We start from the raw sequence: 15,724 nt of genomic DNA, 5'->3' as shown, positions 1-15,724 counted from the left end.
CATTTTTACAAACAACAAGATTTCAGGTACAGAGGTAGCTTGTACAAAATAGAAAATCAGAAAAACCAGAATAGCTAAGTTACAATTTGAGCTTCAAGCTCATAATTTAGAAAGGTCCCAACATCACTAATGTTGCGTTTAGTTAGATAGGCAAGGAGACGAATCTCCCAATTTGTTTCACAGGAAATACTAAATCACAATACTGAAGAGCACGTTGCTCCAGCGGTTGTAAGATACGGCCTTCAAAATGCATCACGCATTATTACACAAATATCCATTACATTACAAGAACGGAGCCTCAATGCTCCACAATTCTACGCAGGAGACTATGCTCCCAAACCCTTACAGCCTGCTCAAGGCAATCATTAACTTTTACAAGTGAGATAAGAGCATCATTACTCAATAACTTTTACACTTTCTGGCCTCTCTAGGTACAACCCACAATTTAAAAGTCCATATCAGTGACCTTTTGAGTTTATACAGAAGTATCTAGTCCCCATTTTTTGGGCCTTGATAGAAATCAAAAAGTTCAATCACTGGCCCCAAAAACAAAATGTATGGACACATGCGCTCCTTGAAATTAGGACATTAAAACACTAGCTGGGCTTGTGGTCTGACAATGCAGAGGCTAATCCCACACTATTGAGGTGACTAGATGGACAAGTGAAGTTACAATTTACAAGCGAAAACAGTTACATAGTCACCTCTAGCTTAATTGAAGGGGAATTCGAGAGGTAACGCAATCTCTATCTCCGGTTTTCAGTTTAAATACTTATGACTTGAACTTTTACATGAAAAGGAAGAAAAGTTTACATTTTACAAAATTCACTGTTACATAGTTAATGATTGCAAACCTTCACCCCAAGTCAGCTTTTGGAGCTAACCACCGAGTTAAGAACCGGTGGCCATTACCATTTCCAATGTTCTGTCTGCCGATGAATGAGGCCCGCGCCTCCTCTCTTAATACACACAGTCTGAAACGCTACGATTAATACAAGTTAGCTCGAAAAGGCGTCAGCCTTTATTCCCGAGAGAAAGGTTCAAGATGGCTTTGGACGAAAAGCAGACATATCCTCTCAATTTATTGGCAGATATACCAGGTACGAGAAGCGTTTGAATGGCTGAAAAATAAATAAACAAAATTTCTAATTTGTCAGACTCCAGAACTGGCAGGATAAGTAAGAAGTGTTGCAAACCTTGAGGTATCAGAAAGAAAGAAAGAAAAAAAGTTAATTCAGTTCAGAAAACCAATAAACCCAAAATTTCTAGTTGATCCACCTTGCACCAGAGTGCCTGACCTCAGTTCTTTAATAGAGACATCTTTGGAGAAAAGTAGAAAAATTCTTGAAGTAGTTGTTGCAAACTGTTATACACACACAAAAAAAGAAATTCAGTCAGTTTATGAAACCTTAAAATAACACATTACCCTATAACTTTAGTAGTGACATCTATTGACCAACGTCCATCTTCTTGTACTAGTTGTTTTAATTTTTATGTGATAGATAGCGTTCTTGAAGGTGCTTAATTTACTGTATGTGCAAGGGGTTGAGGTGTACCTCCCGGTTTTATTATTATTATTATTATTATTATTATTATTATTATTATAGGTGTGTTGTCAGCACACGCGTGTGCATAAGTCTCTAAATATTTGCTTCTCTGTGGTGGCTTCATGTTTCCTAATTACCTGGCATATGATTGGGTTAATGAATGCCCTTCAATGTTTAGCTGACTGATTAATATTGTATTAGCTAGTTAATGCGGTGTAAATATTAGTAATAATGTGTGTCTGGATGTCGTTGCATAAAGATCCGCCTGCAATTTATTCTAGAAAATATTATCACCAATGTAGAAAAACCTAATTCCTTATATGATGTTCAGGACAATTCATTGCATGATCATATACGTCTATGTGTTCAACTATCAAGGAAAAACTAGCAGGAAGGTAACAATAAACAAATCAAACATTCCATAATGATCAGGAGAAAATATACCATTTTAAAATATCTCAGTGGAGCAATGAAATTAAAAACACACGACTATTTTCAAGCCTGAAATACTTAGTCCCATCCATAAATGAAAGGTGCCCAGACATTACAAGCCAACAACGAGGACAGTTTCATTACACAGCTAACAAGGGTATTTTTTACAACGAACCAAAGTAGAAATCAAATTAAATATTACCCGATAACGACATTCCGTATTGCTTGCACCATGTTCATAACAACAGCGGCATTGCTGGTTGAGTGAGGAGGGAGTCACCATTATTGTAAGCACGCCACTTTTTTCACATTAATGTGGACGTTCCCTGGCGTGTATCCGCAGGTGGTGTTGCTGCAGATAAGATTTCCGAGAAAATGTTCCACCACATTCACTACAACAGTAAGGGCGTTCACCGCTATGAATGGCCATATGACTAGTAAGGGTGCCCTTTACACTAAAGCATTTACCACAAATAAAACAGCAATGCGGGCGTAATCCAGTGTGCGTTCGCAGGTGACTGCGAAGACACTTCTTATCGCTGTACCTCTTGCCACATACATCACAACCATACGGGCGTTCTGCAGCAGTAGCTTTCAGATGACAGGAATGAGAAAGAACGTGCATTTTAAGACTATCTTTCAGAGAAAAAACTTTGCCACATTCCTTACACGAGTGCACTCGTACTTTGGTGTGCGTAACCATATGCCTCCTGAGATTGCCGGTATCTATAAACCCTTTACCACATTCAGTACACCTATGAGGGTACTCCGCTGTATGTGTGAAAAGGTGTTTTTTAAGGCTAGACGTCTGAGAAAAGGAAGCACCACATTCGGTACATTGGAAAGGGCGTTTTCCAGTGTGAATATTTTTGTGTATAATAAGATGACTTCTCCGAAGGAAGCTTCTACCGCATTCAGTACATTTGTATGGACGTTTATCAGTATGATTCAACAGATGTATATTTAGAGCAGATTTATATGAAAATTGCCTACCACACTCCTCACACAAGTATGGACGTTCCCCTGTGTGAGAGAGAATGTGTTGATCAAGGAGAAACTTCTTATTGTAACTTTTACTACATGTACTACATTGGTTTTTCGAAACATCTGAGTGACTTTGCACTTCTGAATGAAGAGACATGGACAGTGTAGCTTTACCACTTGCAGTACGATGTTGGGGCCTTTCCCTGCAGGTTGATACTTGTCTCTCGACGGAAGATTTAAGAAAAACCACATTACTGCATTCTAAAGGATGGATTGGCCTTTCTCCAGAGTGAGACAACACTTGTTGGTGGCATACAATATGAGGTGGCATATTGCATATGAGATCACTTGCTGTTTCCAATATCTTGCTGTTATTATCACATGTATCCATTGGACTTCTGAAGAATACTACAACATTCTCTACACTAGAATACAGAAAACAAAAGTATGTTATTACTGTTTACGAGTAACAGAACAAAATGAAACCTAGAATCCACAAGCAAACGCAACGTACGTAGCTACCAAAATGGTTCTTATTTTTTAACAACATAACTGATCCAAACAACATTACATCATGGACATGAAAAAAACATAATCTTGCATACTAAACAAGGCTATGGTATACCTGCACAGTGAGAGTAGATAATAACAAAACCTAATGGAGAAACTATCACTGCACACATAAATACAATCTGTGAAAATTACAAATGCTTGTAAATAAATGTTCAAGTTCAATTACAACAGAGAACAAGGGTGCAGATGTCAGTACAGAGCATCATATCTCCCATAACCTTTGATGGTGTATTCAAGCCTTCAAATTCTGGGGAGCCACAAGTCATTGTGCACAGACAGTCGGAGATAAGGAACGCCATAAGCACATTATTTAATCCAAAAATCATCACAAACGTTTGGACAGTTAAGAACGATAAGATGCAAAATTTCGATTAAGCAGTTCGAGAAATTAGATTAACTAAGTGACTTTTGTCTGGTTATGAAACATTTAATGGGGAAGCAGTGTCCATGAACAAACATGAATCAAGAATTCTGGAATGGCCGTGATTCAAACGAAAGTCCCTCAGTGCTACCCAGTTGTGAAAACAACAGCTGCTAAACCATGAATAGACATACCATGAATAATAACAGTAGAAGAACACTGTAAAACCCCCAATCTTGTGGTAGAAGCTCGAAGATGGGAACCAATCGCTCAACTGCGAAGTCTGGGGAAAGGCAACCAACAAAAGATTCATCAGAGATCCACGTACCTATGAACTACCAATTATGTAGCAGGTCATTACCGCCCTCAAGAAGCACAAAGCGCCCTGAAAGGATTGCATCATTGTGAGAGCTGTGAAAGCTGGTGGAGATGAAAACATCGAGATTTTAACCGGATCCTAGTCGACTACCGGAAGTTCGGCACGATGCCTGATGACTTGAAAACTTCTCTTATACATTCATTATGCAAGAAAGGCGATCGAAGTGATTGTAACACCTACACAGTTATATCAGTGCTGCCAGCAGCCTGTTAAGTACCCTCTAGCATTCTACCAATGTAGAGAGCCAATTCTACCAGATGATTGGTGAGTATCGGGGATGATGCACCTCTGGTGGCGGCTGTGATAAATAACACAGGACGGTGCGGTGATTGCAGCACGAAACTTATGCATGAAGCTGAAGCACGGTTTGCGAAAATGATAAAAAATAATAAAGGCCCTAAACAGCGTAAGGGTAACGCGAAATATTTCGTTGTTAGATGAAAGAGGAACGGCAGAAACCATGGACTTAAGCAATGCACAGTTAAACGTAAGTAAATTATGTAACAATAATGTTAATATTTCACGTACTACTAACTAAATTTGAAGGCCTCCGGAAACGCCGAGATGCCGTAATTTTGTTCCGCATGTGTTCCTTTCCATGTGACGCGTGTCTGACGTATTTAACCACCTTGAAGTATCATGATTTCCGGGTGTCAAAGCTGGAAACGGGCGAAAGATTCTGGGAGCTCGAAGAACGGCAAAGCGAGGTAGTTTGGGTATGGCAAGATGTATGAGAAAGATACGAAGCCAGGGAAAAGGGCAGAACAACTCGCATGCTGTCTGGGGATTCACAGATACCACACTTACACTACCGGTCAAAAGTATTCAATCACCTATGCAGAAAACGAGATACCTTATTTCAATGTACAAACACATCGTAAAAACTAAATAGACCAAAAAAATATATATCTTCTCTCTCTATCATTAAGTAGAATACAATATGGTTTATATTTTAGCCTCTTCAAAGTATCCACCCTTTGCCCTCCGAACAGCCGCACAAACTCTTGGCATTCTGGAATTGTCATGTTTGTGTAGGTACTGCAGTCCAACAGCTCTGTAAATTATTCCATAGCTCTTCAACATTAGTTGATCTCAGTTTTTGGACCCTCCTGTCAAGTTCATCCCATAACAGTTCAATGGGATTTAAGTATGGTGACTGACTTGGCTAAATCATATTTTTCAGTTTCCCACATTTCTCTTTTCTATTTACATACCCTGTACACAATTTAGCAGAATGTTTAGGGTCATTGTCCTGCTGCAGAACAAACCGATAAGCCCCTAGCCAGATGGAACTACATTGTTGATCAGTATCCTGTGATATCCATCTTTAATATTCCATTAATTCGCACTAGATAACTGACTTTATCACCCGCGAAACATCCCCACACCATAACCGACCCTCCACCATACTTCACCGTAGGTGTCACACACTGTCTCTTCATACGTTCTCCACGAAGTCGACGAACAAACATTCGACGATGGCTCCCAAATACTTCAAACTTTGATTCATTCGTGAATAACACCTTGGACCATTGCTGCACGCTCCAGTTCTTATGTTGCTGCTTCCATTGCATTCTTTTCACCTGATTTTGTGTCTGTAACAAAGGTTTCTTGGCCGCTATGCACCCCTTTAAACCTCATTCACGAAGACCGTGTTGCACTGTTGAGGCAGAGATTGGAGCAGCTTGCATATTATTGACTTTCTCGCGAATTTCAGTTGCCGTACTGTTCACGACCTCGTCATATGTATGTAGACACATCCTGTACAGAGCATATCCCGTTTTCCGCGCGGTTCTGCGTTAAATAGCCGCTAAATGAGGATAATCTTGACGGTTCCAGGATGCGAGCCGCCCCCCGTAGAGTCGAGCGCCACTCCTCTCATTGTGCGCAATTGGGAAAACAGGGAGTACAAGCGCCCATAAGTGGAGTTCGTTCTCACACTGAGCAAGAGGCCTGGAGCAAGCAAGATGTCACATGACTGAGAAGTGAGGTCACGAAACAGCCTCAAAGAAGTCGTCAACATACGAGACGTTATCACCCCATGTATTCCCCTAAATATCTAGTGGCACCAATGTGTAGCTGTCAACTGTTTCGAGGGTATTAACATTAATAACTCGGAAATACTTGATAGATAATTTCGAGTTATAGCTTCGATGAATGAGGAGATTTTATGCGGATTTATCATGCAGAAAACCATTCTACATAATAATAATAATAATAATAATAATAATAATAATAATAATAATAATAATAATGGGAAGTGCGCAGGTAGTTGATGTCTTGAAGTGATTAAAACCAGATGTCCGGCTCTGACAGGACCAGGAAAACTAAAAAATCCCTGGGGTCAGGCTCAACCAACTGGGAATTTATACTGACGCTTTGATGATTACAGACAAACCCGCGAAGGATTCGAAACGAAAATTGATCAGGGGAAAGTGGGATGTACAGGCTTTAATTTGATATTAAATTCAAAGTGTAAATATACCTCCCAGCGGAGCGATGTTTGACAAGGGGGCGTGGACTGAATCCCCCTCCAGAAAATAAGGCTTTCCACTATATAGGCGAGAGGCAAGAAGCCAGTGTATTCCAGTATATCCAGTGCATTTGGTCTAATCAGCAGATCTATTCGTTAATGAACAGTCAGTTTCATATTCAGTGTCATGCACTGGAACCCTGGACAGGTGCAGTACGAGTAATCTGACGTTTACACTGTACACATATGAACTTACCTTTCCTGTATGATGTTACACGGGGTCTTCCAGATCGCAAAACACTTGCATTGGCACCGGTTTGCTTGAAACGCTGCAATGTATACACCACTGTAGATTGGGCTATGCAAACTTTAGTTACTATTGTCCTACAAGAATACCCTTCGTGATGCAGAGCTAATATTACAGCACGTTTTTCAGTTCCAATCTTCTGCTTCCATCCCATTTCGAGGTGACATGGTATGCACCTGATCAGAAACTCAAACACTGCTAGCTGCACACAGTGTACTGAAAACTAATGTGAACTGCTTCCTACACAGACAGCTGAATGAATGAGACCTATTCGTAGAACCGGTCAAATACACGGCAGATTCATTCCGTCTTTACATGTTTATGCTTGTTTTATTATCAGAACAGGGCTATGATAGATTATTTAAAACTAAATCTATGTTTTAACCACAAATCCATAGTTGTGGTAGGTGATCGAAAACGTTTGACCGGTACTGTTAAACAAAAAAATGCGGGATGAAACAGGCCTGGCAGGGTAACATGATAATTACTCGTGAGCGCAAATTTCTGCAAGGGTAAAATAACCAAAAATTGTGAAGTAATTTAATGAGTGTCTTGAGCTGACCGCTATATTTAGTGTAATTGCCTTTCTTAATGTGATATGCAAGAGATAATAGTGGGAAATTAGCTTCAGTTTTCACAATGAAGACGTGTTGTATCTTGGCTTTCCCGAGAGCGGTGTCTCTTTTGAGAACTTGCACGAGGGCACAGAGAGAAGACGTGAGGTAGACTGCAAGAGTGACGGTGAGATAGAGTGCGTCATGAGCTTATAGTAATTAGACAAATCCTGTGTTATAATAGACAGATCTGGTCAGTTTTCATCATCCGTAGTTTGTGAACAATAGTTGTTACAAGGAGCTAGGGAGAATATTTGAATTAATTTTGACTGAGGAATTAGTCCGCATACTTGGGTAGCAGTTTGTAATAAATAACTTCTTCATGTGAGGGTAACTTACCCGTAATTAGTAGCTGTACAGGACGGACTATAATCCCGGATAGAGGAAATACTCAACAGATTTCTGAGTCCTAAAACGCGAGATGTTAAATTAGGAGCAACAGGAGTGTGAGAACACTCATATAATTTGTTCGCGTAGACCGCAGTTACTGGCGGTACAGGAATTTAATGACAAGAGCTGATTAGGTACGGGACCTTCAAACAACCACCAGTATGGGCAGGCGATCAGCTTTACAAACGAGACTTTCCTACAACCACCAGTACGGGTAGGCGATCAGGTTTACAAACTAGACCTTCCCACAACCACCAGTATGGACAGGCAATCAGCTTTACAAACGAGACCTGCCCACAACCACCAGTACGGACAGGAAATCAGCTTTACAAACGAGACCTGCCCACAACCACCAGTACGGACAGGCAATCAGGTTTACAAACGAGACCTTCCCACAACCACCAGTACGGGAAGGCAATCAGCTTTGCAAACGAGACCTGCCCACAACCACCAGTATGGACAGGCAATCAGCTTTACAAACGAGACCTGCCCACAACCACCAGTACGGACAGGCAATCAGCTTTACAAACGAGACCTTCCCACAACCACCAGTATGGACAGAAGTAAGGCGGACATAAAATGCAGATTATTACAAGCACGGAAGAGCTTTCTTAAGAAAAGAAATTTGCTGACTTCAAACATTGATATTGGAATTAGAAAGATGTTTTTGAAGACTTTCGTGTGGAGCGTGGCATTGTATGGAAGTGAAACATGGACGATAACTATCTCAGAAAGGAAGAGAATAGAAGCTTTTGAAATGTGGTGTTACAGAAGAATGCTGAAGGTGAAATGGATAGATCGAATCACGAATGAAGAGATACTGAATCGAGTTGGTGAGAGGAGATCGATTTGGCTAAATTTGATAAGAAGAAGAGATAGAATGATTGGACACATCTTAAGCCACCCAGGACTTGTTCAGTTGGTTTTTGAAGGAAGTGTAGGTGGTAAGAATGGTAGGGGTAGACCAAGGTATGAATATGACAAGCAGATTAGAGCAGATTTAAGATGCAATAGTTACATAGAAATGAAAAGGTTAGCACAGGATAGGGTGGCATGGAGAGCTGCATCAAACCAGTCTACGGACTGATGACTCAAACAATAACATCATCGTAACACAAGAAGTATCTATTGGACTTTTTATCCACTTTCTGAAAATCCTACAATTTCTGCTGGGTTTAAATCCAAGATCTTGGGATAAAGCGGCTGACACTTTACTACAAGTCCACAGAGGGAGCTAGTGTGAGGGATGTATAACTAGACCGTACTTACCTGTCTTCTTCCTTGATATGTGGGTCCAGTTGATCCGTTGTATGTTCTTCTATAGTTATTTCCTCCTTAATGTCTGTAGCATTCTATAAATAAGGGAAGTAAATTAGGAAATCTAGACTAAGCAACAAAATGAAAATATGTAAATAAACAAGAAAGAGCTGGCAAAATGAATTCTTAATTGCATCATATAACTATAATTAATGTATGTTCCAATGTCAAAATATAAGTAATGGAAAGGAAGCAGCAATTAATAATTACAAAGAGAGACAGCAACATTAAGAGACATATTCAGTATAGCCTAAGCAAGCAACGGGAACAGACGTGCCGTGTTGAGTGTGTGGCTGAGTAAAGTGGAGTAAAAGGGGGGAGTGGACGGGACAAATGGAGTGTGACGAGGAAGATGATCGGTACAGAGCAATATCAGGTTGCTATAGGAAGATTGCAGGGAAGAATGAAGAAGGGAACAAACAAAAGGAAGGAAGGTAAAGTGGAAATTGGACTGAAGGGTGAGACGCTGTTGGTGGCAGCGGTGGTCACTGCGCTGCTGGTTATTGGGGGAATGGAAGTAAATCCAGGCCTGCAGAGCAATGGCAACATGAGCTGGGAGGACATAGAAGTCATAAGGAAGGTCATAAAGGAGGTAATGGAGGAGCTCTGCCCGTTTGAATTGTTAACAAAGATGATAAGGAGCAAGTTACGGAGCATGAAAAGACAAGGCAGTGGATTCAGGAAAACACGAAAGAATGTAAGGCAAAAATGGAAAACAGTGAGGGAGAAATTATGTCACTAAGGGAGAAAAATTAAAAAAATATGGAAGAGGAGGTGTTGAATCTGAAGAAAGAAATAGAAGCCAACAGCCAAGAACGGAGGAAATCCATATTTATTTACGGTGTGCAGGAATAAAAGGCAGAAGCTAAAGTGGACATTAATTATAAAGTGGTAGATGTCATTTAAAATAAAATGAAAATTAATTTCATTGAATTCAATATAGATGATGCTGAATAGAGTAGCACAGACCTATAAAAGTGACACTGCTATCCACACTGATGGCGGACATAGTGACAAGAAACGCTGGCAATCTGCAGAGTGAAAAGATTTTGATTAAGAGGGATATGGGATGAGAGGGGATTAACAATTCCAAGATTTTAAAGAAACATCCAGTGAGAGCAAGAATGCAAGGGTTGAGGGCGCATATTAGGGGCCAGAAACAGGTGGTGACCAATGGGAAATGGACTCAAAGTGGACTGTGACAAAACTTCAAGCATTGAAAGAGAGTCTTAAGCAGGAAGAAATGAGTACAACCGGAGAGGATGTGCATAACAGAAATAGGAGAACACAGAGTAACAGTGAGATCACAGAAGCGGTTTTAGGAGGAATCAAGGAAGCGGGAAAAGAAATGAGGCTGGAGGCCAGTGCGGGAAAGGAAATGTGGATACAGGAAGAGCCAGAGGAGGGAAAAACACAAGAAATGGGGAGTGAACATATGCATAATGAAAATAATGGTTTGAAGGAAGAAGCTGAAGAGGAACTATAATTAAAGGGAGAAGCTTGAGTTTAAAGGAACTGTGGGGTAAGAAAGCTAAAAGTGATGAAGGCATAATAACAAGAAGTAAAAAGCCAAGGTATTAGTAAGTAAGCTAGGCAATTGTGTTAATGTATAATTACAGATTGGAAGGTTTAGTGTGATTAAATTTAAGTATATTTGAATGGTGAGTTCAGATGAAGAGGGATGCCGTTATATGTGGAGTGTGATTAAGCTAATAAGGGAGTGGTCATGATGAAAGGTGGGTTGGTTTGTTAATATTCAGAGTGGAAGATGTTAAGAAGTTAAATTCGGTAGATGGTAAAGTGTGTACGTTAATTGTATTTGAAATGAATAGTGAATTTAATGAGGAGTTTGATAGTTGAGTATATTTAAGTGGGAAGGTGAGTAGAGTATGGTCGGTAGTGGAGTCTGGTTTACAGTTTAAATGAGATTGAGTATTTTAATGAGTTGGTGGTATGAGATTGATGAACAGAGTGGTGGTGATGGCTAAGTGTGATTCTGCCAAAAGTGGCTTAGTTATTTAATGTGAGTATGGCCTGAAATTTAAAAGAGATTGGAGTGGTAGTGGCCAAGAATAATTAAATAATAAAAAGAGTGATTGAAAGAGTGATGAAAAGGGAGGTAGTGAAGTATGGTTGGTAAACTCTGGTATGGCAAGACATGATGGTATAATTTAATGTGGAGTCTGGCTTAAAATTTAAATGAGATTACCGTATTTACTTATGTATTAGATCTCCTCGCATATTAGACACCCCCTAGCTTTCTGAAATGAAGAAAATGAAAAAAATAAATCTCGCCTATAAGAACCCCCAACGTAATTCGTCAGAGAACGATGACAATTCCGCTTCGAAGCGGGTACAAGTCTTATTGCAGCTCTGATGACATTGCACACATTAGTGAATAGTTTCGTCCGTACGACCTACGCAATGAAAAAACACGTCTAATCCATACAGTACATCCGTGTTTCACAGTTAGGGAATGTCCGCCTCTGTAGAGTAGGTCTACTGCAGCTCTGATGACGTGGCACAAATAGATGAATAGGCCCAGCTTCGTGTCCAACCCGCACGTTGCAAGCATGCATCAGTCATGCTATATGCCTGTGTTTTGTAGTTAATAATGTCCGCCAGCGTAATGGCTTGCACAATTAGTTGCTGTTTTCGGGGGTCTGACTTCGATTCTCGGTACCGTACTACCAGAGATTTACGAGTGGCAGGAAGGCCGATATGCGGTAGAAGCGGTACCTGCAACTTCCCTCCATTGCGCATGTGTCTAAAAAGGCCTGTGCCAGTATCCAGTATTCGGGAGATAGTAGATTCGAACCCCACTGTCGGCAGCCCTGAAAATGGTTATCCGTGGTTTCCCATTTTCACACCAGGCAAATGCTGGGGCTGTACCTTAATTAAGGCCATGGCCGCTTCCTTCCCACTACTAGCCCTTTCCCGTCCCATCGTCGCCATAAGACCTATCTGTGTCGGTGCGACGTAAAGCAAATAGCAAAAAAAAAAAAAAAAAGGGCTGTATCACCTCAGGATGAGGAAACGAGTTTACTTTAGTTGAGAAATATTCGCGGTTATTGCTATTTATACAGCAGGCGAGATCATTAAAAAAGTGGTCGTTTAATATCTCGTAACTTGGGCCATTATAGGTATGTATTTGGAGAGAAGTAAGTTTAAAACGTGACAAAAGCTATCCAATTAAAACGACTGTTTTACACGCCGACATACCTAACAAAAATAATTTTATGTCCAGACATACCTTAAACAACTTTTGGAGACACCAAACAAAACGTACTAGGGTACCGGTATGTGTTAATAAAAAAAGAGACAACGAACGTACAAATTAAACATTATGATAATAAAACTCATTACTGCCACACCTGTAGATTTCCATAAATGCAGTATATTTTCCTGTTATTTATTTTTATTTTTTCCATTGAATGTTTGGCACTATCAGGGCGATAATATACCTAACCTAAACAATGTGGTCTGTCTTATCACATGGACAAATGTTTACGCAAATCCTGATGTGACAAATGTATAGAACAAGCATGAAATACACTCAAAAATAAGGGTCTGTGTTTCAACAGCCGCAGTTATCAAAAGAATGTTACCAGTTACTATGTATTACATTCGGAAGTACAACTCGCAACATATGCTAGTTATCAGCTGATGGTTAGGCATGCCTTCTACAGTACGGCTTTATTTGGATGGACTGGCTTCTGCTACATATACACCAACTGGGAATATCAGAGATCAACTGGGAATAGATCTACATTGTTTAGACTCTATAGTTGGGAACAAAAGTATTTTCAAAAGTTTCAAAAAGACGGAACCTCGTATGCTCTTGCTTGCAGTGCATGGCTCAAAGAGAATGAAGCATGGCTGATGCGACTGAAGAGAGATAGCAGTGAAGATGACGTCACATAGAATGCCAACACGTCGGCCGGAAATTGGCGGAGCAACGCGATAATGAACTTTGAAATAAGAATAATAGTTAACACCACCTTTCCAATATTTAACTTTCTTTATATTTAGGAAATAAACATTACAACAGGCATTGTAAGATGGGACATGTTTCGCTTAACTGTCGTCAGCATCATCAGCCGAAAATAAATCTTAGCCTAAAGTTAGGTCAGGGCCCCAAACCTAGTGTCATTAAAATATATGGTACCCTAAGAAACAACATTTACATTTAGAAAATCAAATAGGCTAAAAACTAGTGTGAAAAAAACAAAATATTACAACATGGCTAAGAGAAAAAAACACAATCATGTTGAAACAGAGGATAAAAACAGAAAGTACAATACAGAGCTGGTAGTGAAATAATTAAAATCATTAGGGTATCAATGCTACCAGTCAGACAATCAGAATGTTCAAACATAAAACTAAAGTGAAAATATATAAGTGTTCATCATGGCTAACTTAGAAAAAAGAAAACAACAAATAATCGTGTTGCCAGAGGTTAAAAACATTAGGTACAACACAGAGCTGGCAGTGTAATAATCAAACTCATAGCTGCCAGTCAGTTAATAAGAATGTCATCATGACAAACAATGATGATTATATTCTTTTGAATGAAGAAATAATTAAATCACACTCTTGTATAGAATACGTGAGACGGGCAAGAGAAATCACATATTGTAGCAGACATGGAGTAGTGACACTTCAAACAGGAATTGATCACGCCTGAAGCCGCTTCATTTTTACAGGGAGTCCAAGATCGAAACAGAAAAAAATAAGATGCCAAGTGTGTGAACTGAAATCTGAAAAATGGAAAAAGATTTATTCGGGCCTTGAAAATAGGGTGTTCAAAATGTGAGTCTAAGATCGCTTACCTCTTATGTTGGATCAGCGTTGACTGGAGACATTAGCCGTTCAAGGGGGTCTGTTAAACGTATGCCCGCTGCTGCGTGTGTTGTATCTGTGAGCTTGCTTAGGCAGAGAGTAAGTTGGGACGGGAGGGATAGGCGCAACAATGAGAGTGCTGGAAGCTGGCGGCGGAGTTGTATTATGGGGAGGGGGTAATGTGGAATCTGTTATGATGACCGGAGGGGTATTTAAATGTTTATAATTGAAGATTTTTGTGAAAATGTAATAATTTATATTAAAATTAGGGAGTAATTTGGGGACTTGTTCAATTAATGGGCTGTTGTTCTCTGGGACATCATTCAAATTATTATTATTATTATTATTATTATTATTATTATTATTATTATAAAAATGTTGATCCAAGAAAATGTGTGTATTTTCCAATCCAGTCATTAAGCTGCTTTTATTTACATATTTTATAATGTGGAGATCCTGATCAATTGTAGAATAATTGTGGCTGGAATCCCTCATGTATACTGTATCCTCTCCACACTATAAGCTTTCCGGCACACTGCAACAAGGTTTTACGTCCCAATTGAACCGAGGAACTATAGTCCTACACAATATAATAGGACCCACATGTACATTTTAATACCAACAGCAAAACTTCAAATTAAGAAGACTATACAACCAGCAGTGACCACACTATTTCTCAATACAGTATCACGAACAAGATTTTAACGTGTTCGCAAGGGTTTTTATCATATCAAAGTATAAATTCCACAGTAAACACTCCAGATAATGTATAAGAGTAATACACCGTCAACGTGTAGATATCTGTGGACATTTTTTTTGAACTATTTTAAACGTGACAATTTTACAAATTTTATTTAACCTGTATATTTTGTTGCTATATGCAAACCTATTTACTTGCTTAGTTTTACCTATGGCTGATGATGACACTGTATACATGTCAAAACCGGTACCATTTTAACTAATATGTTGTAACATAACCTATAGTGCAACAATTGTGTATTGAAAAGGTGGAATCTGTTATATTAAATTAATATTGTAACATGGCCAAGGTTGTATTACGTCAGACAGAATGTTCCATTCTTTTCCATCGTTAATTTCTTCCAGATGGATTAATGATATGAAGAAATAAACCACATCACTGTGTAGTCTAATTTTTTATTGTCAAAATCCCCAAGTTTCATGGAGATCTGTTAAAATTTGCAAAAGATATTAGCAATTACAGTTCCCAGGGGATAGTGAATAAATAGGCAGGCATTTCGCTTGTCAAGCCAGTCTACCTTGTGCCACAGTCGAGGCCGGTTGGACGGCTGTTGGTCATGCTGTTGCCGTGATGTTAGTCGCCAGTTCGACTCTCCGATGGAAGTTTAAGTTCACGTACTATTGAACTCTGATTCTACAACGCATCTACAAGACTTAGAAGTATTACAGCATCGTTTGCGTGTGGTAATAAAGTTCAAAAATCAAATCAAAATCTCTTTATTTGCAAATGAGGTGTCTACCTCGGT

The 15,724-nt window shown here is 39.5% G+C and overlaps 1 protein-coding gene across 1 annotated transcript in view; it reads right to left on the bottom strand.

The window, feature by feature from the left end:
- Positions 1-2,289: 2,289 nt before the first annotated feature.
- The window catches only part of LOC137496913 (gastrula zinc finger protein XlCGF57.1-like), a 56,721-nt gene continuing 43,286 nt past the window's right edge, over positions 2,290-15,724 (bottom strand). Inside the window, exons 4-5 of the mRNA XM_068226774.1 lie at positions 9,330-9,412; positions 2,290-3,388 (exon numbers count right to left, since the gene is read on the bottom strand). Coding sequence (XP_068082875.1) covers positions 2,290-3,388; positions 9,330-9,412 — 1,182 coding nt within the window. The remainder of the gene's footprint in view (positions 3,389-9,329; positions 9,413-15,724) is intronic.

The sequence above is a fragment of the Anabrus simplex genome, chromosome 3, assembly GCF_040414725.1.
Source record: "Anabrus simplex isolate iqAnaSimp1 chromosome 3, ASM4041472v1, whole genome shotgun sequence".
Classification (NCBI taxonomy): domain Eukaryota; kingdom Metazoa; phylum Arthropoda; class Insecta; order Orthoptera; family Tettigoniidae; genus Anabrus; species Anabrus simplex.
Note: the sequence above shows the minus strand (reverse complement) of the source record. Positions and strands in the feature narration are given on the sequence as shown.